Raw genomic sequence first — 24,311 nt, forward strand, 5'->3', positions numbered from 1 at the left:
CTGCAGGAGCATCACGTTCCACAATGGTGCAAGCTTCTCAAGGAACAGCAGGTAGCAGGGAGGAGTGGTTCCCCGATAGACCAGGAGCACCTGGCAACAGCAGCCCAGGCCCACCGTGGAGAGCAGGAGGCAGCACGGCAGGATCTGGGAATCTGGGCACCTGCCAAGTGTGCCAGGAAACATGATGCAGACTCAGATACCCCTGGTCACAGCCCCGCTCTCGGCTTCACAGCCCTGGGCCATCAGCAAGTTACTTATTGCTTCTGCTTTCCTCCCCTGTCAAATGCGGGCAAAAATGCATCCTCGTGGCCGGCTGGAGGCAAACAGGCAGAGCGGGGTTTTTCAAATTATAGTTGCAGCCCACTAAAGAATATGAAATCCACCTAATGGGTCATGACTACAGCTTTGTTTCCTTTTATCTTTGGCTGCCTTCTCTCCTGTTCCTAAGGATGAATCACCTGCATTCTTTTTTTCTTTAAATATTCTATTTATTTGAGAGAGAGTGAGTGAGCACAAGTGGGGGGTTTGCAGAGGGAGAAGCAGACTCCCCTCCGATGCAGGGCTCCATCCCAAGGACCTGAGATCGGGACCTGAGCCGAAGGCAGATGTTTAACCGACTGAGCCACCCATGCGCCCCTCACCTGCATTCTTTTCTGGGCCCCCCTCCCTGTGCCCTGGAGCCCATGCCCTCTGCTCACGGACCTCACTCGCCGAGCACACAAGCTGGCTGCCATTTCTCCTGAAGAAAAAAGAAAACCAAACCAGAAAATCCATCCCCTATCTTGACCACACTTCCCTGGAACTCCTGTCTTGTTCCTCTCACATGAGTTAGAAAGCTGCCTCCAGGTCCCTCCCCCATCCCCCATCCTCCAGCAAGGTCCAGCGTCTGCCCCTCCCCCTCAGCACTGCTCCCCAGGGCCACCACAGACCTACACAAGGTTAGAGGTTAAATCCAAAGGCAGCTCTCCATCCTCAGCCCAGCTGGCTTTAGCCACTTATAAGGTCATCACGGATGATCACTGGCTCCTCCTTGAAAACTCCAGCCAGAGACTGTTCTTGCATGCGGATGCTGCCATTTCTGTTACAGACGTGGAAGTCTTGCCGGTGAGGTATGCACGGGGCAAAACCTGTCTGGAAACATTCGAAAACACTGGCCTGGAGCACAGGGTTGAGAGCATGTGACGGTCTGGGTTCAGACAGCCCAGTTTGAGTCCCAGCTATCACTCCCTTTCTGCTTGGGAACAAATTACATTTTTTGAGCCTTGGTTTCCTTCTCTGTAAAATGGGTATAATACCTATCCCTTGCGGCTATAGTAAGGAAAGGGATAATGAAAATAAAGCCTCTGGCACACGGCCGGTTGTTGAATAAATCCTGAACGAACCAGCGCCCTTAGCACATGGTGAGAGCTTCCCTCCCAGTGATATCTGGGTCTGGAGGGGAGCTTTGACAACCTGCCCTGGAGGAAGTTCTTCCAGAGAACTCTCATCATGTAAGTCCATAGGGTGGGTGCTCTGGTGAGGGGCAGAGAACAGCTCCTCATTACCCCCATGAGGTAACCTTTCACTTGGATCACGTGGCTGCATGTTGGCCTCACCTGGGAACTTAAAAATGCTTGTGCCCAGGCCCCTCTTTCAACTGCACCAGAACCAGGTGGGTGGTTGGGGCAGGCGGGTGGGCTTTAAAAGCTCCCCAGAGGATTCTAGTCTATTCCACCAGAGTAGCTGGAGAGGCCAGAGAGCATGCTGGTTAGCAGCACAGGCTCTGCTCACCTCCAGACTGCTCCCGAGCCCAGTTCTGTCGCTTGCTAGCAAATGGGCATGGGTCAGTGAGCCTCAGTTTCTCCATCAGGAAACTGGGGAAGATAGTCCCTAACTCACCAGGTTATCCTGCAGATAAAGATGGTAGGTCCAAAGGCGGGTAGGCATGGGCCTCATGGCAGGGACTTTGTGAAGTCAGCAGGTCATTGCCAAGACCTCTGATAATCTGTCTTCCAGTTTCCTCTTCTCCAAACTAGTTCATCCTGGTTCCTCTTAACCCCACCTCTCTGAATTGGTATGTCTGCCCTTGTTAGTAAGGATAGACTTCGTAACTCATGCTCTCCTGCCTTTTTGGGGGGTGCTGAGGGGTTGGGCCAGGACTAAGGTGCTATAATGAGGGGATGTCCTAGGACCCCCCACCCCCACCCCCGCCGCGCTGAACCAGGCCAGCCTGGGTCCCTTCCCTATAGAAGAAATCTCACTTCAGGGAGGGGGGTGGAGGGATGGGGTAACCAGGGGATGGACATTAAGGAGGGCATGTGATGTAATGAGCACTGGGTGTTATACAAGACTGATGAATCACAGACCTGTACCTCTGAAACCAATAATACTTTATATGTCAATTAATTGAATTAAAATTAAAAATTAAAAAAAAGAGATCTCACTTCATGTCTATGCCAACCCACATGAAAGTGGCCACTATGGTGGTGGCCACTATGACCCCCAGATCTTCTTCTGCTCCTTTGCAGACCCATGCCATCCCTATCTTGGATTGAGGTGATGGGGTTTCCTGCCCAGCCATACAGGAACTAATGCAACAGATTTTTCTTGTTGCTATTATGTGTTGGGCACTGTGTCAGCTGTACCCAGGGCACAGGGATGTATAGCAGGAGAGCTGCATTCTCTACTGCAAAGAGGTCACAGTCTAGTGGGGGAGGAAGGCCCATCTGGGAACTGGGTACTCTCATCACGGATATTAATACCCCTGCCTCACACAGGTGCCGTGCGGTTAAATGAGCTAAGGCCGGCAGAGTCCTGAGCAGTGGCCCCCTCACGACAGACACTCAATACCATGAATTGTGTGGCAAGTGCCAGAGGGGGAAGTAGGCTCTGGGGACCCAGACGAGGATCCCCCTAACTCAGAAGGGTGGCAGCAGGAGAGATTCCACTCCCTCAGACTGGGCTAGTGGGGCTCTCTCCGGTTGGGGGATGGATGGGGCAGCAGCAGATCTCCAGGCCTGGGTCCTGGCCCTGTTGATACCGAGTCAGACTGTAGGTCCCACCCATGACCTGGTCATGTCCTGCAGTCCCCTCAGAGAGGAGCCCTGGACAGGCCAAGGTGCATCAGAAGAATGTGTGAGGAGGGCTCGTGGCAGGGAATGACTAAGAGAAGGCGTGCTCCCTCTCCTCTCAGAGGTAGAAAGAGGGGCGGGTCTGGCTTATACTCCCTGGCCCAGGGGCAGCCCAGACCAGCTTGCAGGAGAGGCCAAGTGGAGGGCGAGAAGTGCCCCATAGGATCAGGGACGGCTTACAGAGCCCAGAGCCAAGGGAGGACCTGGGGGCAGGGGTAGGGAAGGGATCAGGGACACTGACAGCTTGGAAGTTGGGTCCAGAACCCAGGGGTAGAGCGGAGGCACCTGTTCTCCCAGGGTGGAAAAGAAGGCCAGACCAAGGGCAGGCTCTCCATTTGGCGGAGACAGGGCGTGGGGCCGTCCCGTCTCCAGGGCAGTCCCCTCTATGCCACTCTCTGAGCTTGACAAATTTTGCAATCATCTGTCCATCTGAATTCTCTGTGACATTCTTTACCACCCTTGCTCACTAAGTGACTGGAGGCAGGTTACTGAAAATCTCTGAGCGTGGCTTTTTGTCTAAACAGTTAATGAGAGGCGAGTTTAACATCCCTGCCAGTATGGTGGGCCCAGAGTCAGGCTCAGAAGATGGTGGCCACCATGACGCCCCACGGCACCACCTCTTCAGAGAAATTCTTCCTTGTTTATCCTCGAATTTTCTGGACTCTGGGCCCAAAGGCCTGTGGGGGAGTTATTCAAAGTTTTGATTCCAGGGACTAGAGACGAGGGGGCAGGTGAGCAGGATGCTTTCTAAACCATCCCCAAAACTGTCCTAGGCAGAAGGGAATGAGCCTGGGAAGGGAGGTGACCTTGAAAGTCACCTAAATTGGAGGGAAGGGGGTCTGTACCAACACTCCTACGCAGCCAAACTCCCCAGTCAATGGTATCCGTCCCTGGGAAATATTAAAAGGCAAGTACAGGAAAAAAACCCAACATCCAGAGCTAATTGAGCTGCAGGTGGTGGCTGGAGACAGACCCATTTGACTCTTCCCTCTCCTTTCCGCAAAGTGGCCCTCAGGTGACAGAACAGACCAGCCAACTCTTGCAGGGAAATCAGGAAGAGAGTAGGAACGAACTGGGGAGGTGGGTGGCAGGAATGAGGAATTAGGCAAAGAAAAATGGCCTGCAAAATGCAGAAATGCCCCAGCATGCTTGCTTCCCAGACCCGGCCCATGAATCGAGGGGTGACAGGTCTCTCATCTCTGATGCCAAGAGCCAGGAGCTCCGGGCAGCCGCAGGTACTACATCTGCACCTGCCAGCACTTGGAAAGAGGCAATAAAGCATCCTAGCAGGGCCTGGAACGCTAAGTGCCTGCAGCTGGGAAGGGGCTGCCTTGCAGCAAGAGCAGCTCGCAGCAGACATCCACTGCTCGAGGCCCCGCTCCCAGGCACAGGCCGCGGCTTCCTCTCCGGCCCCGGGGGCCGAGGAAATGGACGGAGGAGGGGACAGGACAGGTGCACACTCAGTCTAGCCCTGGGGGCCGCCATGGCCGGGTGCTGGCCGAGACAGACAGAGATCTTCTGGAAGAAGCCCAAGTGGGCTGGGTAATTTACCGAGGCTGGCAGGAACTGGGATGCTTGAGTCACGGGTATATAAAAGTGGATCATAAAGCACCCCAGCTAAGCCAGACGTCTGGAAATACACCAGGGCCACATGCAGCTCGGCACTGGGTGCCCCATCCCCCCAAGCGATGATAATGATAATAATGTTCGCACAGCACTTAGGAGTGGGGGCGCCAGAGCCTGTGCTCAGTGCTTTGTGTGCATATTAATTTACCAAACCCTCACAACCTTACGGAGCCTTACGGTGGTAGTAGCATCTTCCTGCTCCGGGCCAGGAAGCCGACGCAGCCCAGAGGCCAGAGAGCCAGGCACCAGAGCAAAGGCAGGGTTTGAGCCCGTGCGGTAGGCTCCCGGAAGCCACGCCCTAGGGAGTGTCTCAAACTCGAAGGGGCCGGTCAGTCACCTTGGGGGCTTGGTAGCCTGCAGCTCCTGACTCAGCTGGCCTGGGGTGGGGCCTGCATCATTAACAAGCTCCCAGGTGACGCCTGGGCCAGGGACCACACCTTGAGTAGGAGGCTCTCAAGTCCGGGACCACCTTCCCAGGACACCTCTTCAGCTGTGGAAATGGGTTTACGCTGCGCTGCTCTGGCCCTGGGGGCGTCTATGAGTCCCTCAGTTGACACAAACAGGCCTTGGCAGGGTGTCAGAACCAAGGGGCTGAGGCCAGGGGAGGGGGTGTGAAGTCTTAGAATACCTCTGTCCCTTCCGCACCTCAGCCTAATTCAATCCCAGGCGCTGCGGTGGGGCTCAGACTGGGATTTTTTTAAACTCCCTGTGTGATTTCAATGTGTGGCCATATGCAGTCTCAGAGACAGACAACAGGGCTGCTCCAGTCATTGTGTTAGATTTATCCCTACAGAACTGGGGAAAGTTCTTTGGGGTTAGGTCAGGGATTTCAAGGGGTGGTGAGCCACACGCCTGGCTATGGCTAGGGTCTGCTAGGGTTCCCTCTTCTTGTCCCCTAGAGGAGGGGGCAGCTGGCAACCCTCCAGCCTGGCATGCTTTCAGAGAAGCCCACACTATCCCCATCCATGAGCTTCCAAGAGAGAGCAGACACCAGCCTAGATCAGCTGTGGACTCTGAGGCTCCTGGAAGAGATTACCCAAACCTCTGAGCTCTCTTCTCCACTCGGCCTTGCCCTTGGCCTCCATCCTGTCTTCTACCTGCCCAGCCCAGTCCTAGCAAGAATCCTGCTAAGTCCATTTATGGAGAAGCCCCCCACCCTTGATATCTGACCACCCTCGATATCTGAGCAAGCTCCTCATCCCCCACCCCTGGTGTGCATGCCCTTGGCCTGCCTTTAGCAAGAATCCCCCTGCCCTTGATGGCTCCTCTTTTTTCCATCCACTAATTCCTCTAATTTTCCATCCACTGAGCTCTCACCCTGCTCCTTGGCTATAAATCCCCACATGTCTTGTGGTATCTGGAGTTGAGCCCGATCTCTCTTTCTTATTGCAACAATCTTGAGTTAAGCCTTCCTTACGTTTTAACAAGCGGCAGAGTAATTCCCGTCTTTAACACTGCCGCTGCCCAAGGCAAAAGTCACGCCACAGAGTGAGCAGCCCGGTGGCGGGAGGGGGCTTGTTGTCACTAAACACTAAAATGTCCACGCCTCACCTTGGCATTCAAGGCCCAAGCAATGACTTCAGGGCCCAGGCAATGATCTCAAGCCTTATTTTCCCCTTACGTGTACCCCCCATACAGGAAAACTCAGTGCCTTACTGCCCCTCACACACCTGAGCGTCCCCCCCATCCTGCCTCTGCTCAGGCTTTCCCTCCCACCTGGAAGATCCCCTCCCTTCTAGTCCACCTGCTCTGAGTCACAGTGATCCCTCCCCTGGTGACAAGACCACTGATCCCCCAGTCTTCATCTCCCCTGTCTCCCGCAGCTGTACAACCTCCCATTTTAGCTGGGCACTCAGTTCTCTGGGATAACGACTACATCTAAAGGCTACATTTTGGGCACCTGGGTGGCTCAGTTGGTTGAGCGACTGCCTTCAGCCCGGGTCATGATCCTGGAGTCCCTAGATGGAGTCCCGCATCGGGCTCCCTGCTCGGCAGGGAGTCTGCTTCTCCCTCTGACCCTCCCCCCTCTCATGTGCTCTCTCTCATTCTCTCTCTCTCAAATAAATAAATAAAATCTTTAAAAAAATAAATAAATAAAGGCTACATTTTGCAGCCTCCTTTGCAGCTCATGTGGTCATGTGACTGAGTTCTGCCCAATGGCATGGAAGCAGAAGCAATGTGTGTTACTTCCAGGAATGTTCTTATGCCTCTCCTTCTCCTCTTGCCGTGATCGCTGGAGCTCCAACAGCCATCTTGGACTGCAAAATGACCTTGACCATGGAAGCTCTACATGGTGGAGCAACGAGGTTCCTGACCACATGGGACATCGTACCAACATTGGGCTGGCCCCTCCAGACTTGAACAGGAGAGAAAAATTCGCTTCCATCTCGTTTTACCACTTTTTTTTTGGAATTTTCTGTAATAGCTGAACTTACTGCTATCAGAGCCACCTTTTCAAATCCCTGGAGTCATGACCTCTGGGTTCTTGGGCTCACCACAGGACAGTGCAGAGAATCACCACTTGCATCTTCTGCCCAAGTTAGATAGTAAGCAGGCTGGAGGCTGCAATCGTGTCTTCCCCACCACATGAAGCATAAGGCTTCACCCACCACACAAAGCATGTCTCAGGACTGAGGTCTTTCTACCGTGCTCCAAACAACGCACTGGTATGCATCCATATTCTCAGCAGGCTGCAAACCTTCCTGGAATGGTACACCCAAGTATACTCGCCCCATCCAGGCTGCTTGCTCCCACGGCCCCCACCCGCTCCCCAGCTCCCAGGACGAACGCTCCCTTACCAGGATGTCTGAACCCACGGGTTCCTCCCCCGAGGCTGGGTTGGAGCAGTTGCGGAGTTTGAATACCCAGTACTCCTTGGCAGTGATAAAGAAGTTCCATGGCAGTAGGCCGCCAATGCCCAAGCTGAAGAAGATGATGTAGGTCCCATGGAAGCGGTCCTCGGGCCTCTGCAGGCCAGGCGGTGGGTGGTCGAGCAGCTTCTCAAGCAGTGTTTCCTGGTCAGTGCAGAGGGAGCTGCTTGCCGTTCTGTAGGTGGAGTTTGAACTGTGATGAAAGTCATCCTCGGAGGCCATGGCCACGGCTGGAGCAGAGAGACACACAGACAGGGCAGGAGATCAGAAGCTTAGGCTGGGTCCGGCTAGGGACTCACCCGTCCCGCAAAGCTGACTCTGCCCGGACCCTGGGTCACCACAGCATGGTTAGAGAGCTTCAGGTTTAAGCATCGGGGAGAACGACAAGATGCCGGAACTATAAGTGACCAAAGCATCACCCCCGTCCCCGTGCAGGACAACATAGGTAGCCAACAAGCTGTGGGCTGGCCGGGAGTAAGGCCATGTGATGCGGTGGGACCTACGGCAATCGATCCAGAAGGGCAAACCTGAGCTCAAGGCCTTCAACTGTCTATGCAGCCATTTAAAAAAAGGGATTAGGACCCTTGATAGGCAAAGCATGTTCTCCAAACTCTTTTCAACTTTATGTGAGAAAAGTAAGGAGCAGGAAAGTGCATAGAATATGTTATTATTTGTGCAAAAAAGCAGGCAGGGCTGGGCTGGGTGGGGAGGAGAATATCCTGTGGAAGGACCCACGGGAAATTTCAGAGTAGTTGCCCCTGGGGAGGGAGGGGTCTTCACTGCCTCCTCTTTTGTGCCTTTGGAATTCTGAACTATGTGAAGGGATTATGTATTCAGAAATAAAATTATAAATAAAAATAAAGGCATTCAAATAAAATAACATTTAAAACAAAAAACTAAAACCATGGTGTCTAGAGCAGCCTGGAGAAGCCAGTTTGAGAGATCTAATAGTCCACTCCCTCATTTAATTTTTGGGAAACCAAGGTCTGAAGAGCTGAAGGTCACAGACCAGGTCCATGGCCAAGCCTGGATTTGTAGCTCCTGCCCGGGTCCCCACCTCTGTCCCTCGCATCCCATCAGGAGACAGCCACTCCCAATCTGTGACAGCACCTAAAACTTAACTGAAATTCTGGGATGCCTACATGACCTTGGGCAAGTCACCATGCTTCTGAGCCTCAATTTCCCCATCTGTAAACCGAGGGAGGCCTTTTGTACGATGCTTATATAACTGCAACTGGCTGCCAGTGCCTGGCCCGTGGTAGCAGCTGCTGCAGGAACGTGAGCATCTTCCCCGCTATTCTGGGCTTGTCCCCTGGCTGGCTGGCTGCTGAATGGCTGCGAAGTAGCCTGCCTGCTTCCATGCTCTATATAGCACCTAGCACATGGCGGCAGCTTGATAAATGGGCAGTACTTCCACGGAGCTGAGGATGAGACATTGTAGTCTCTCCTGCAGTAGCCCCCCCCCCCCCCAGTACATCAAGAAATGAACTCGGCTCAGCCCCCTCGGAGGCTGAGCCTTAGACTCACAGCATCCAGCTGGGCCCTCCTGCCCTGGGGAGACGGGAATGCCCTGTCACACAGGCACACAGCCCTCTCTGGTATCTCAGGAGAGCCTCACAACATTCCTTGGAATTAAGCAGGACAGGAATTTGTGCCTCCTTTTTTTCAGAGGCAAAGAATGAAGCCTTGAACGCAGTTGATTTGCCCCCCATTCAAATAGTAAGAATTCCCAGTAGCTAAAATGAAATCCGGTGCTCATGCAATGTCAAGGTCTGCACCTCGCACTTGAGCCTGACAACAGCACAACATGACAGGTACCACTCTAAGGCTCATTTCACAGATGCAGAGTGAGGCTCCAGAAGGTTCAGTCATTTGGCCAAGGTCACACAGCTGCCAAATGGCAAGGACGAGGTTACATAGCCAAGCAGTCCGAGGCCCACCTGGGAGAGGAGGCTGGCTGGCAATGTGAACCCATGTCTGCTAGTTCCAGGTACAGACCTCCTTCTAGAAGGCTTCACGGACAGTGAGCTGTGAGCAGAGGTGAAGAGGATGCAGGGCACCCTCACCAGTGTTTGCGGAATGAATGGACTCTGTCTGGGTCGTCAGGATATTCCCTCCTACGGGGGCAGCATGTACCCTGGAGCGGGCAGGCAAGAGGCTGCCAGATGCCCGAGCATGCAAGCCAACCAGTCTATTTTCCACTCCCCTGGCTGAGCAGCACCCTTCCCTAGCCTTGTTTCACAGGAAGCCCAGCTCTGACAAACTAACCAGTGTGAGCACACATGCAGTGTGCGTGCCCACGTGCAGACACACACGCATTTCTCAATTAGTGCTTAGAACTGTAAAAACTATGACCCATGTAGGACAACAGACAAAGAACAAGTGGTTCTTTCCAGATGCTCCAGCTACAGGGGTGGGGGCAGGGGCCCGCGGCCGGCTTACTCCGGCCCACTCTCATCTCCACACATCTATTTGTCCAGGGCCATTCAGCCTTGACTGAGCTCCTGAAGAAGGAACCAGAAATTTTCTCTAACCTGGGTCACAGGCCAGGGCACTGGAGTGAGCAAAGTCTTATTACTCTTTATAAAAGCTAGCTGCTGGCTTTTGGATTAAAAAAGAAAGAAAGGAAAAAGAAAGCTAAGGAAGAGCCCTGGTGTCCCCAGCGTGGGCTGGCCTGCCCTGTACTCAAGTCACCTGCAGGAGTTGGCCAGGCTTGGCGGGGCTCCTTTCCTGGGTGACTTGGGGGAAGGGGCAGCACCCCCACAAAGAAGCAGAAGTGTGTGGTGCCCAGGCTGCTGCAGACCACCATCTGGAACTGGGGGCCTGGTTCCCAGGAGGTTTCTGACTCTGGCTCAATCTCCCCACTGTGCCTCGATTTCCTCATCTGTGAAATGAGGGTAGGGGAGCTGGTGATGCTAACCCATGGGAAAGCACTTCTGGGGAACACAGGGTGCCACCCAGACACCATGGCAGAATCGACTTTGGGGTTGGAGGCCCCCGCAGCCTCAGACTCCCCCAGTTTGAACCAAGAGTCAGCCACCTTCTTGGTACTTTGGGCTGACTCGTCCATACCCAGGCCCCCCACAACCAGGCGGTGAGGTCCCGTGTCAGGAAATCCATGAGGAGGAGGAAGAGGAGGGGAGAGAATCCAGGGGAGAAAGAGCATAGCGACCCAGAAAGGGAAAAATTAGCAGGGCGTGGGGGGGGGGGCAGGAGTCAGAGGGGGCACGACGGGGAGGGATACAGCGAGAGGTGAGAGGCGCCGCGGCGTGGCCGGGGCTGGGCGGGCCCCCCCCTCCCGAGGTTGCCGCGGAGCAGCCCCCAGGAGGGCTCCTCGGGGGAGGCCGCCCAAGCGCGAGCCCAGGGGGCGGCCGGGAGCCTGAAGAGCCGGCCGGGGGTCAGGTCCACGCCCGACCTCCGACCCGCACTTACTGTCGCCGCCGCGCCGCCGCCGCCGCTGCCGCTGCCTCCCCGGCCGCCGCGGCCACTGCGAGTCGGGGCTCCGAGGGGCCGCAGGCCGAGCTCCGCCTCCCGGCCCCGCCCCGCCCCGGCCGGGCCGCCGACGCCCGCGCTTCCCGGTTTGCAAACCCTTCCCCCGCGCGGCGGCCCGGCGTCCCCGCGCCCATTGCACAGGCGGAGCGAGCGAGGCGCCGGCAGCCCCGTGCACCGCCCGCGCGGGCCCTGGAGCGCGCGCCGCTCGGCCTCCCGGCTGCTGCGCGCGCTCCTTCCCCCCGCTGCCCGGGAGCCGGCCCCTGCGGTCCCCAGAGCCTGCGTCCGGGACCCGGAAGAGCTCCCGCTCGCCCCCAGACTCCTGCAGAGAGCCCCCTCTAACTGCAGCGCCCATGCCCCTGCTGGCCCAGCCACCCAGCTTGGGCGCCTAGTGTCAGGCCTCCTGTGTGCCAGGCCAGCGCCATGACGCTTTTCTTTGTCACCGCCTTCCGGAGGCCCATTGTCTGGCTGAGGCGGAGGGGAAGCTGGGCCGGGGGCGCAGGGGGTGGGGGGGGGGTGCGGCGGCTACCGGTCCTCAGGACCATCCCGCCAGGCCCTCCCACCAGCCCCCACACATTCGTGTTCGTGTCCCAACGGCAGGCCAAGGGGGCCACCTTTACCCGCCCCTCTTCCTCTCTCTGCCATGCCCTTTACCCCTCGCAAGCCTGAGGGCCAGGGGTGCAAGTATGCCCCTTTCACCGACAGGAGAAGGCTGGGCTTACTGGAAGCCGAGATGGAGCTGCGGTTCTAAAACCCCCGCCCGCCTGTGATGGCCCCCGCCACGAGGGTGCGCCCAGTGCTGGGTGCTCTTGGGGCAAGGTGAGGCTCAGGACAGTTGCCTTCATTCGACAGACCTACTGCAATGAGGACCTGTGATACCGTGATATAAATATATATTTGGGGGGCGCCCGGGTGCCTCAGTTGGTTAAGCGTGGGACTCTTGGTTTCAGCTCAGGTGTGATCTCAGGGTCCTGGGGCCCAGCCAGGCCCCAGCCTCTGCACACAGCAGGAAGTCTGCTTGAGATTCTTGCCCCCTCCCTCTCCCTCTACTCCTCCCCTGCTTCCCGCACGCTCTCTCTCTAAAATAAATAAAAATATTTAAAAGATATATATATATATATATATATATATATATATATATATATATATACACATATGTATTTGGTGTTAAGGAAAGAAAACTGCAGGCCCCAAATGACTGAGTTCCCAAACCGGGGCTTAATACCCAAACTAAATGCAGTTTCAACCTCCCCCAGAAATGTGGCCTTAACTGGTCAGTCAGGAAATATTTCTTTCCAGCAGCACCAATGAATCTGTCACCTGGGGTCCTCTCTATCCCACCCCACCCCCAACGGAAGATAAGGCAATCCACATAATAAGATATCTTGCTTTTCCCCTAGCAAACAACCTCCACGGGAGAGAACTTTTTTTTCCTAAAAACTTTTTTGCCCCCACCCTCCCTTTATAAAAACCTCCCACTTTGTACAATGCCTCGAGTGCCTCTCTGCTTGCTAGATGGGGTGCTGTCCGGTCCATGAGTCATTTAATAAAGTCAATTAGATCCTCAAATTCACTTGGTTGGATTTTGTTATTAACATCGGTCTATGTCCAGTTCTGGACATGAGAGCTTCTGAAACCCTTGGAATTTTCTGGGTAATAGAGGTGATAGTGATGTGGTTTTGGAATACAGGTGAGGTTCGGTGGGGTGAGGTCTGGAGCCGAGGGCCAAGAAAGAATTCTTGAGACATCTTTGGTGCAAAATGGTGGTTTATTAAAGCACGGGGACAGGACCCATGGGCAGAAAGAGCTGCTGCACCTGGGTCTTGAGGAGTGGCTGATTATATACTCTGGAGCTGGGGGACATAAGGAAAAGGGAGGTTTCAAAAGAACTTTCATATGCTAAAGAGGACCAACCTACGGGATACCTACAAGATACCAGAGGTCAGGCCACGGTCAGGTTAAGGTTGTTTTCCCTTCTAGCAAGGTATTAACATTAAGATAGTTGGGAGATCCCTGGAAGAATGTCACACACATGGGTTGCAGGGTGTCAGCTTATGCTGTCTTCAGCTAGCCTTCTGCTCCCTCATCACTAGGAGAGTTTTCTTTGTTTGTTTATAATAAGCCCCTTTTGACCACACCAGGGTTTATGCTAATCAGGTGACTCTTGCTGGGCCCCTAGATAGCTTCTGGATGGGGGAGGGTTGTGCCAGAGGAAGCAACCACAAATTTAGGGGTTGGGATTTTCTGCACCATACCACCCCCGACCCCAGGGGAGAAGAGGAGCTGGAGACTGATTTAATCACAATGACCACGGAGTTCATTAATCACGCCTATGTGCCTCCATAGAAACCCCTAAATGATGGGGTTCAGAGAGCTTCTGAGTTGGGGAACACATCCACTTGTTGGGAGGGTGGTGCTTGGCAACTCCATGGGGACAGAAGCTCCTTTGCTGGGGACCTTGGACCCTGTTCATCTGTATCCTTTATAATGAACCGAGGATAGTAAGTTAAGTATTTTTCTGAGTTCTGTAAGCCCTTCTAGCAAACTATTGAAACTGAAGGTGGAGTGTTGTAGGAACCCCCGACTTTGTAGCCAAGTCGGACAGAAGTCTGGATACCCTGGGCAGCCCATATGTTCGACTGGTGTCTGAGGTGGTGACAGTCTTATGGGACTGACGCCAGCTCCCAGTGGTTGTGTCAGAATTGAACCGAATTGCAGGACACTGGAGAGAGGGAGGATTGGTTGTTGGTGGGGAAAAACCCCACGTGTTTGGTGTCAGAAGTGTTGAGAGTGAAAACTGTGCAGAGGCCCAAAGGTAGGGAGGGCTGGGGTCTTGCTTTGGAGGAGCTTGCACCCTCCCCGGGGACGCAGGCCAGCATTGGAAGCCCTGCAGGGGTGTGCACGGTGCGGTGAGGACATCGGTGGGCAGGTGCCGGGAGTCAGCAAGGACTGGGCACCCACCCTATTTCACAGGGCGCAAGTCCCAGGCTCGTAAAATTAAGTAGCTGGCCCAAGGTCACAGGACGGTGGAGCCTGTATTTGGCCCCCCCCTGCAGGTGTGTCTGATTCTGAAGGGGGCACCTGTTTTCTGCTCTACCATGTGCCCCTCCTAAGGGCCTGGGGGTGGGTAGGGTAAGAAGTGGGATGGAGGGAAAAGGGTATGGGGCTTCCCGATCTGGTGGAGGCCAGCGGCATGGGTGGTAAAAGAACTCACCAAGGCAGAACGAAGGAGGTAGAAGTTTATTGACTACACTGCAAGGAAGAAGCAGGCCGGACAGTAGAGAAGAGACTGTCTGCTAGGAGGCAGTGATGAGGAGCTGCAGTTAAGGGGGCAAATGAGGAGGTGTGGGAACGTATGGAGTTTTCCCCTTTATGGTACCTGTGCCCGATTTTAAGTAGCCCATGGGTCAGCCAGGGCCTCTGGCTATTTCCAGGTGGGTTGCCCAATGAGCCTGTTTGCAGTCAGCTGGGGGGGTCACTGTGGGCCCTTTTATCCCACTCAGGTTTCCATTGTTTAAGCCTGTGACCTAGAAGTGGCCTCTACAAAGGGTCTCTGGGGAGAGGTGACCTTGGAGCTGAATCTTCAGCATGCTTGTGGCCCATGGAGGACAGCGGGGAGGACTTTCCAGAAGGAGCAGAAGGCTAAAGTGAAGGCAGAGGGGAGAGCTGTGACATGTCGGTGGAGGGAGGGATACAAGGCTGTGAGAAAGTTCGGGACTGGGATGGCCCTGAGAGCCAGACTGGGGGTGTGGTCGTCACCCTGCTGGCCACAGCATTCCATTCCATGGCACAGCATTCCATAAGGGTTTTGCAGGAGAGGAGAACAGGTGCCACCAGGGGTAGAGAGGTGACCGTGGTGATCGCTGATCACAGGCAGGGCAGTGGACTACAGGCTGGGGCCACTTGGCTTCAGTATCTGACTGATTTATCCAGCCTAAAAAAACAGATCCATATTTGCAAGGTTTTAATAATTTGGCCTCTTACGCCTTCCAGGCCTTGAACCATCCTGGCTCCCATCCCTGCCTCCCTAACCCAAGTCAGTGCAGTTTGAAATATCCAGCCCAGGACACTTGGACCTTACCTGAAAGGTGGGGAAGGGGCGGGCAGGAAGAGGGAGCTGTGGGGGGCCCTGGGACACTGTTTTGGAGGATTGGGAGCCCCTGTGTGGTTATTGGGGGGAAGGCAGAAGACTTGTCTCGAATCTCTGTTTGCTCAGCAAGCTCTCTGTTCCATTTAGCTTGTGCGATGTGCAGATCGGGTCGAGCAGCCGGATTTCCCCTAGACGCTCCGATCCTGTACGCTTTAACTACAGTGGACAAAATAGGCACTGTCCACGGTGAAATGACAAAAACCAGAAGGCTGAAGACCTTCCCAGATGCTGTCCCTGATGGGGAAGGGGGTGGTCGGGCGTCCCTCTTGCTGCACTTGGCCTCCCAGGGCTGGGCAGATGTTTTCAAGGGACCCAGAACTCGACGTGGAGCAATTCCAGCAGAGAGTAGGTGTCTATTAAGCAGGACTGCTGCCTGTCAAGGAAGGGGGGTCTTCAAAGAGCTCTGCGCTGGCTGCCCCCCACCTCTCTCCTGCAGGGACACCTACTGGAGTCCAACGTACAACTCCATAAGGTAGGGACGCTAGTTAGCTTCATTTTGCATATGAGGACCCTGGGGTTCAGAGAGGTTGGTATCTTGCTCAGAGTCACACAGCTACTAAATGGCCAAGACTTAAATCGACACCTTTCTGCCTCCAGAGCCCAGCTGGGGACATTATCCAAGTCACACAAGCTCCTAACCCAAAGCCTGCTGACCTGTAGGCAATTCAGCAACAGGCAGAACCTGCGTATTCACACAGCTAGCTGCCGAAGAAGTCAGCCAGGCGGCTGCCGAGGCCTCCAAGGCACGGGGTTGGCAGGCCATCTTGCGACGACGCTCTGTCACTGCAGCGGGTGCGGGCTGGTTGGCTGGGTGAGGCTGCACTCCTGCCATCTGGGGCTTACTGGGCCCCCCAGCAGGGCACGTGGGTCTGGGGAGACAAGGACTCATTCATAACTGCTGAGCTAATTGTCTGCTCTCACATTACCAGTTCAAGTCCACCCTCCGACTCTAACCACCTCTCCTTCTGTGTCCCACGGCTCCCTTTGGGAAAGTTCTGTGCCTCCTGGAGATTCCAGCCCGATCCCTCTGTCTCCCCTCCATGCATCAGCCATCTTGCCCTCCACCCTGACTCAGCTTAGATCCCATGGCCCATTATTGCAGTAGCATCTTAGCAATGCCCCAAATTCCCATGCCCCTGTCTCCTAGTGGTCCCGCTGGCTGACCCTGGATGCACCCACCTACATCTGAGCAGATGAGCCTCGCTGGAGAAAGTCCCCAGCTGGCAAGTGACTCCACTCTGAATTCATGGTTACCAACCTGAGATGGGCCTCCAGATTCCAGCAGGCCCGCAGCATGTCTCCATCCTAGGAAGGGGATGGGATCTGGAGCCAGAGGGGATCAGACCTCCCACTTGTTGGTGGCTCTATGCCTCCCCCATCCTGTGAGGTCATCCCACCATAATTCTCCTGTGGGAGTCGAAGGGATGGAGGCAGGCCATCAGGAACCGGAGGGAGCACGAAAGGGCTTGTGGACGCTAAGCTGTGCCTCCTGAAGACCTGGCAGCATTTGGATGGAGAAGGAATGGCTCTAGGGTGGAACATGAGATCGGTTTCCAAATCTTTGAAAAGCTGTCAGGGAGTATGACTTAGACATATTCCTAGTGATTGCTGAGGGTAAAATTAGCCCCTACGGGGGCACCTGGGTGGCTCAGTAGGTTAAGCGTCTGCCTTTGGCTCAGGTCATGATCCCGGGGTCCTGGGATGGAGTCCCGCATTGGGCTCCCTGCTCAGTGGGGAGTCTGCTTTTCCCTCTCCCCCTGCCCTCCACCCCGCTTGTGCTCTCTCTCTCTCAAATAAATAAATAAAATCTTTAAAATACCACTATTCCAGAAAGCCTTTCTCGATGCTCAGCTCAGTCAATGGCCTCTCTGAGCTTCCATGGCCACTTTGTCCACTGGTGTCTCTGTCTTCCGGTTAGGCCACAGGCTCTGAGGGCAGTGTGTGCCTCCTGGACCCTGTGCCCGGGACTGACCGACAGACACGGTGTGCCGGATGAGCCGTGGAACCCCACCCTCCGCCCCACCAGCTTGTGTTTGGGGAAAAGTTGGGACTGGGGAGCTCCTCATCTCGAGCTCCTCCTGTCCCTGGAAGGCTGAATCCAGGGCAGGGATTGTGGTAGAAACGGCTTCCTGTTGAGGACAGTCACCCAGTTCTCCAGGACCAAGGGCTAGGAAGGCTGGGCTCTTGGTGTGGGACGCCTGTGCCCAGTGCAGAGTGACGGGTTGGATGGCAGGTTTTCCCGTGTCGGGCGGAGGGAGGAGGCCGGGAGGGAGGATGGTGCCCTACGCAGCGGAGAGAGGCTGGTGGAGGCGATGAAGGAAGGGGCAGGGAGAGCAGGGGCCCACAGCCCCCAATGGCCTATATAGCAGGCCCTCTGAGGGCTCTAGTTAAACAGGACGCTGGAGTTCCAAGATCAATGGGCTGAGACTTAGCAACCAAAATGAGATAGAGACCGTCTTAATGACAGCGAGGGAGGGAAAAGTTAGGGAGCTCCATGGGGACATCATTAAGGGAGCCTGTTATCCTGTGGGAAACACAGTGTCGGTGAAATGAATTTCTGAGCAGTTATTGGAAAAATAAAACTATTTCATGTTTATACCTCAAGGGGTTGAGACTCTTGGATCAGATCCATTATATTTAAATATTTACATGTACAAATATATGTTTGTATTTGCAAAGATCTTCCTGAGAGGATATATATAAAAAAATAAACCAATTGCCTCTGGGTAGGGAAGACTGGGGACAGGGAGGGGAGTAGGGGGAGGGCGTGAGACAGGGCATGAGACTACTCTTTTGTTCTTTAAACTTTTTTTTTTTTTTTAGCCATAGGCTTGTATCCTATTTTGAATTAAAATGGGCAAGAGTTTTGACAGATTTGCTAAGCGGAACTGGATGAGGTCTTCCTGTGTGTGATCTCGAGCCCGAGGCTGGGGTTGGAATGGGTTTTCTTATGGCCCCCAGTGGCGGAGCGGGGCAGCTGGTGGTCTGAAGCCTGAGGGCTGCACCAGCTTCATCACATCCATGCCCTGCTCTAGGGCACCTCCTCGGGCTGCCGCTTGGTTATAGGGTCGGAACCAGCCCATCTTCTGTCGGCTTCTGGTTTTTCCTCAACCACCCCTGGAAATGTGATGGAGGAGGGCCCACCAGGTGGGGCTGTCACACCCCAGCCTAGAAACAGGACCCCAAATTACAGAACTACACCAGCCAGAGGGAACTTACAGCCTGGCAGGTCTAAGGATAGGGAAACTGAGGCCCAGGGAGGGACAGTGACCCGCACAGCCTCAGAACTAGAACCCAGGTCCCTCCTCCCCAGGCCAGAACTCTTTGTACTTAGCAAGGGGCAGGTGGCAAGGAGAGGCCCTCCTGCTTAGGTAGTGGGCAGAGGGTGAGGGGTTTAAATGGGTACCCTTGATTTCTGGGGGGACCCTTGACAATCTGCCTCCTTATGGGGGCTACTCGGTAGGAAATTACCATCCCACGCCTGACTCTGCCCACCCTTCCCTGCACTGCTGCCCCAGCTCAGGCTGTACCCCCTTCTCTTCCTACCCCCCGCCCCCCCACAGATGAGTGTGGATGCTCCGGGTACCCCGGGTTCCAGGGGAATGATGACATTCTGAGCGGTGTGTCTATGCGCATGCGTGTGAGTACACGCTGACACTCGGGCCCGCCCCGCTGCGCCATAAGCTCCCAGAGGACCTAGCCCACAGGTGCTCCCTACCCGTCGTGGGACAGCCAGGCGACACCTGGCACACACCCCAGAGCCACAGCTCCCTGAAAGTCAGAACAGGCGGGGCCTCTAAGTACCTCATACCTCAGGGCATGGGAAGGTTAAAAAGGGGTCCACGGCCAAATACACCAGGGGCACCCTGTATTAATATGAAGAGACCAGCTTCTCGCGGGACTTCTCAGAGCCTTTCATGTGCTGATGGACACTGTGAGTCTCTCTCTCTGAGACCAGAGGGTACTTTCACTCCAGACTTCAGAGATCACAGCATCCACCATGAAGCAGGCACAGCAAGCTGGAAAATGCTGGGACTAGACTCAGCTCGTAGGGAGGCCTGACGACCAGCTAACAGGGCCCCTGCCAGCCATAGGGCCCCTTTGTGCAAAGTAGAAAAAAAACACTCCTTCAAGATACTTTCATCTGTGGGAAAATTAACACCAATAGGTTGATTTTATTAGAATAGGACCTTTACTGCCATCTGCTGGAAACATAGTAAATACACAAATCTACAATCTGTGAGAACGGCACCATTCTCCCTTTCAGGTATTTAGAAATGATACTCATGTCCAGTGTGTCACCTGCCCAACCATGCATAGCGGCCCTGAGTCCAAAGTCACGTGATCCCAGCCCACCCACCAATCCCTTTCTACATGCACCATTATGTTCCAGGTGAGTGCTCTAAACTGACCTCTCGGCCTCTGCCCTTCTGCGTTTCTTGTAGGCAGAAAGGGATGCTGGGGGCTTCATGTCCACTTATCACCTAGCTCACAGCTGGCTCAAATGACTGACCCCTGAACATATTCCATGAATGCTTTATGCACTGAGGGTGTCGACTGGGGAGCAGGGATTGGGATCCAGATCCAGCACGGGCTCTACCTTGCTATGTGACCACAGAGAAGTATTTATCTCTCTCTGGGCCAGTTTTCCTCTCTGTAAAATGAAGCAGTTGAGCTTGATTGTTTCCAGGAGCTCAGAGAGCTGTGACAATGACCATCCAATCCCAAACGCACAGAATTTTGAGAAAAGCAGGAAGGTCATCCCAGTTGCTGATAGAAAGACAGTCAAGAAGACAACAGAATACAACTGGAATTTTTTTATTAGACTAGGAAATATAATTTATTTTGTAAAAATTAATTTTGTTACAATAGGAATGCTAAACGTTATGTACAGGTTGAAGTTTACAGAATAAACAGCGGTGGGATCGGGCCATCCCCGCAGCCCTACATCCCCGGGACACATAACCATGTCCACGGCCCAGGCAGGGGGTCCAGCCCTTTGCCCCCAGCAGAGCTGCTCCCTGCACCCAAACTCCTGGTCACCTTCCCTCTGAAGGTGTACTAAGGGACCTGGCCCAGCTGCCTGGTTGCTGGGAAAAGGGGACCAGAGGGTCCTGGGTCTTCCAGGAGATGGAGAGACCCCCACACCCTTAGGAGGACCCCTGGTCTCTGCTAGAGAAGGCAGAGGAGAGGCACGTAGAAGATACACCGACTGACCCTGTGGACTCAGGGAGGTCACACACGCACATCCGGGTGGGGACATGTTCCTGGGGTGGGGGGGGCGGGCAACCTGATGTGCCTGCAGACAAAAGCACGCACACCCAGGGCACGCACACACGCATGCACGTGCGAGCACATCCCAGCGATGAGAGAGACACAAACACCCACTCGAGGCTCCTGCAAGCCCCTCGGGGGCCCCTGATCTGCCTCCCATGGGGCACATGGGTCATGTGCGGCAGCCGCTTAGGCCTGAATAAGAGGAGAAATCCTGATACTAGCCTAAGGTGAGCGGTGTGGGGCTGCAGCCACGGCAGCCTCAGCAGAGGACTGATGGATGGAGCCAGCAAATCCTTTCCAGGCATTTCTTATAAAGCTGGACAGTTTGAACCCTCCCAGGAGGCTCCAGCCAATTGGTTCTGTGTTCCAGGCCCTGGTACACACTTTCTGGAAATCAACTGAGAAATGGCACGTGGGTGGCTGGCCTGTCCTCATCCAGCAGGAACTCTCATCCTGGGTGCTGGGCATGGCAGACCACGGCCAACCTCCCCCCACTAGGGTTCCTACTAGAACCCTAGAACGACCATGTGTCAGAACCCAAAGGGAGTCAGACAGCTGCAGGTATGAAAAGGAGATGAGGCCCAGAGAGGGCAGTCCTGTGCCTGAGGCCACACAGCAGTTTACTGGCACAGCTGGAGCTTGAGTGCTGGTGTTTGGACTCCAGGCTGCCCGGGGGCCTTTTAGAGACGGATGGGAAGGGCACCGGGAAAGCCCCTGTGGCACTGGTCAGGCTGCTGTCAAGGCCATGCTGTCACACAGGCCTGCATGGCTCAGGCTAGGAGGCATCGGGGACGCGGAGCCCACAGCGGACGGGCACCCTGGGCAGGGAAGGCTCGCTGCCTTTGAGAAAACACCACCCAGGCACTGGGGTCAAGAGCTGTCGCTGCCCCACCCCGAATGCAGGCCTGGCCCCTTCAGCAGCCCTGATAGAAGAAATCCTCTCAAACCGAGCAGGCCTCTGTCTGCCCGCGGCTAACCTACCCCCCAGGGGGGTCGGTAGGTGGTGAGAACCCCCATAAGCCCCAGAGTCCATGGCAGGGAAGGGTAAGCTGGGGACACCGCCTGGGACTGGAGCTCCCAAACCTGCTTTCCTTCCAGGAGACCAGGCTTTCAAAGGCCAGGATATGCCCAGGCTGGTCCCAGCAGCTGCTCATGGACCTGCTGGGGCAAGCCCTGGGGTCAGAGCCTGCCCAGAGCTGTCGGGGGTGGGGGGGCTGGCACTGGCTTTGCCCTGGGTGCCAAGGAGGAGAGAGAGGCCTCTGTGCCAGTTGTAAGAGCCGGGTCCCAGCCCTTGTCAGCCAGTCAAAAAGGGACCTTGTTTTGATGGCTCCTTGGAGCGTCCCGGAGCAGGCTGGCAAGGGGGTGCCGGCCCCTCCACTCTGGCAGCCCTGCCTGTTCAAAGCTCACTTCAAGACCTCCCAGACTGCAGAGGGAGGCTGAGAACCGGGCTGAGGGAGGTGCCGGTGGAGGTCAGAGCTGGGAAAACAGCCCTCCCCAGGTCCTCCTCTGCTGCGGGGCGGGGGGAGGCGTGTAGAGCCCAGCCGGGCACCCACCTCCCGGACTGCAAGGCTGACTGCTGACGCATTCTTCAAAGCCACACCGAGGCCCAGAAGCTCAGGCTTCTGCAGTTAGAGGCCCTCTTATCCATCCCTTCTGTTTTATAGATGAACTGAGGCTGGGGAAGACCAGTTTCTGGATTCCTGGGCATTAACGGAATGCCAATGTGCTGCAGCCCACCTAGTCTACGGGCTGCTAGGTGGAGGGATGACCTGGCTGGTCCCATCCTGGGGTGAAGGAGAGAAACGTCCATAGGAGACTCTGTCTCCCTCCACCCCACTTCTTTCTCTGCTTGGGCCCCACCCCCTTCTCCAAGAGCCACCAGACTGGGACACTGGAAACACTGTCCCTGGCTCACAGCTGGCCCGGCTTGCCCACACTTTCTACCCCAAGGCCTCTTAATCCGGACTCCCCAGGAGCCCAGGGAGCCTGTGGGGCATCTGCCTGGGGAGGTGGGTGGGTGGGAGGACCCCACCCCACTCCAGACCTCAGGGCTCCTTGGCTTTATAGATTCAGCATCTGCTTACGATTTTAGAAGGAAATATGGTACCATGGCTAAAACCCCATTTGACCCTGTACAACTGGGGAAACTGAGGCCTTGTAGGAGTTAGTCTAAGACGGAATCCTTAGCAGCAAGGTGTTCTCTGTTCTGTCTCTCTCTCTCCCTGATAATCTCTCTCTCACACACGCACACACACGCACACACGCTCACTCCTGGCCAGAGCCATGAGCAAGCCCACACTCATCCACACTCAAGAAAAGAGTTTTCTATTTTTTTTGTGTTGTTTTTCATTTTCTTTTTTTTTTTTTCTTAAAAAGGACTTATCCAAATATCTGGATAATAAATCATGTGCGTTTCCTAAGAAACTGGGTTTTTCTTTTCCCTTGTGGTTTTGGTGTTGCTCTTTTTCTTCTTGGAGCCTGACTAGCGGTCTGAAGTTTCTTTCTTCCTTTCCTTTTCCTTTTTGCTTTGGACAGGAGAAAGCAGTTCGTGTGAATTGTACTTGACTCTTGAAAGAGGAAAATGGTGTGAAAGGAGAAGGGGGCTGGGGGGAGGGAGAAACCAGGACCGAGGGAGAAACTGAAGGACGAAACTTAGACAAACGTAACCCAGAGCTCCCGGAGCGGCGGTAGGTGGTGTGGAAGGAGTGGGGAGGGCCACCTCCTGGTCCCCCGGGCTGCCTCCAGAGACCTCATGGTGGTTCCCCGCAGAGATCTGATGGCAGGAGGGACAGCAAGGGGCAGAGAAGGAGCACTGGGTCCTCTGGACAACGGAGTACATGGATTTGCTAAGGCTGGTCGTGGTCTGGAGTGGGGCGAGGGGAGGAGGAGAGGGCGACTCCGGCTGTGAGCTGGGGGACCGCAGAGGCTGCACCGCCTCTCATGAGGCTGCCCGGGCCTCCCTGTGCCCGCCTCCTGCCCGCCCACCCAGCCCACGGTTCCGGGGCCGCTCAGCAGTCCCCGTCAGTGGCCATGGCCACCAGCATCTCACTCTTGCCCATCTCCTCCAAGGCACTCGCCAGGCTGTTGAGGTCCCCGTCGTCCTGCTGCAGAGCTTCCCAGAGGTCCAGGATCACACCCGTGGGGCTCGCTTTGGTGGCAAAGTAGTTCAGGTACCTGGCAGAGGGAAGGAGAAGGCCATTGGGCTCCCCAAACACCCAGCACCTCCTGGGAGCTTGGAAATGGAGAGAGCCCTGGGAGGTGAGAAGACTCTGTGGTCCCACAATCCTGGGTCTGAACCCTAGCCCCTCTGCTGGGGGGCTGTGTGGCCCCGGGTTAGCCCCTGCTCCTCTCTGAGCCTCGGTCTCCTCCTCTCTAAAATGGAAACTGTCTTGCTCGTCATCATCCATCATCCCTGTTAGTACTACCATTGAAAGACACTGGCCCCAGGAGAGACTGTCCAAACGTAGCCTTTCATTCTTTCCTCCTCCCACATCCGTTCCCTGCTTGGCCTCAGCCCCCACGCTCCCCCGAGAGCAGGAACTAAGCCTTAGACACTCTGCAAAGCCCATCCGTTTCTAGTAAGGTGTTTTGTATGTGGCATCTGCTCAACACAGGTTTATTAAAGGGTTTCTCAGTAAGTATGTAATAATAAGGACTATTGTTGCCATTATATTTATCCAGAAGAGCTTTTTAAGTTCTCCAGAAGGGTTTTGACATGAAAATATACTCTGTCACCCCACAAACATTTCCAGAACACCTGCTCTGTCCTGGGCATGGGGGTGCAGACAG

General features: G+C 55.1%; 2 protein-coding genes across 4 annotated transcripts in view; both read right to left on the reverse strand.

Annotated features, from left to right (window-relative positions):
- SLC29A3 (solute carrier family 29 member 3) overlaps positions 1 to 11,162 on the reverse strand; it is a 40,788-nt gene extending 29,626 nt beyond the window's left edge. For both annotated transcript variants that reach the window (XM_078077623.1, XM_036083926.2), the window contains exons 1-2: positions 11,039 to 11,162; positions 7,535 to 7,836 (exon numbers count right to left, since the gene is read on the reverse strand). In XM_078077623.1, the coding sequence (XP_077933749.1) occupies positions 7,535 to 7,828 (294 nt within the window). In that variant the 5' untranslated portion in view covers positions 7,829 to 7,836; positions 11,039 to 11,162. The remainder of the gene's footprint in view (positions 1 to 7,534; positions 7,837 to 11,038) is intronic.
- Positions 11,163 to 20,047: 8,885 nt separating this feature from the next.
- The window catches only part of UNC5B (unc-5 netrin receptor B), an 80,968-nt gene continuing 76,704 nt past the window's right edge, over positions 20,048 to 24,311 (reverse strand). For both annotated transcript variants that reach the window (XM_036083938.2, XM_036083937.2), the window contains one exon: positions 20,048 to 23,696. In XM_036083938.2, the coding sequence (XP_035939831.1) occupies positions 23,531 to 23,696 (166 nt within the window). In that variant the 3' untranslated portion in view covers positions 20,048 to 23,530. The remainder of the gene's footprint in view (positions 23,697 to 24,311) is intronic.

The sequence above is a fragment of the Halichoerus grypus genome, chromosome 7 (assembly GCF_964656455.1).
Source record: "Halichoerus grypus chromosome 7, mHalGry1.hap1.1, whole genome shotgun sequence".
In the NCBI taxonomy this organism is placed as follows: Eukaryota; Metazoa; Chordata; class Mammalia; order Carnivora; family Phocidae; genus Halichoerus; species Halichoerus grypus.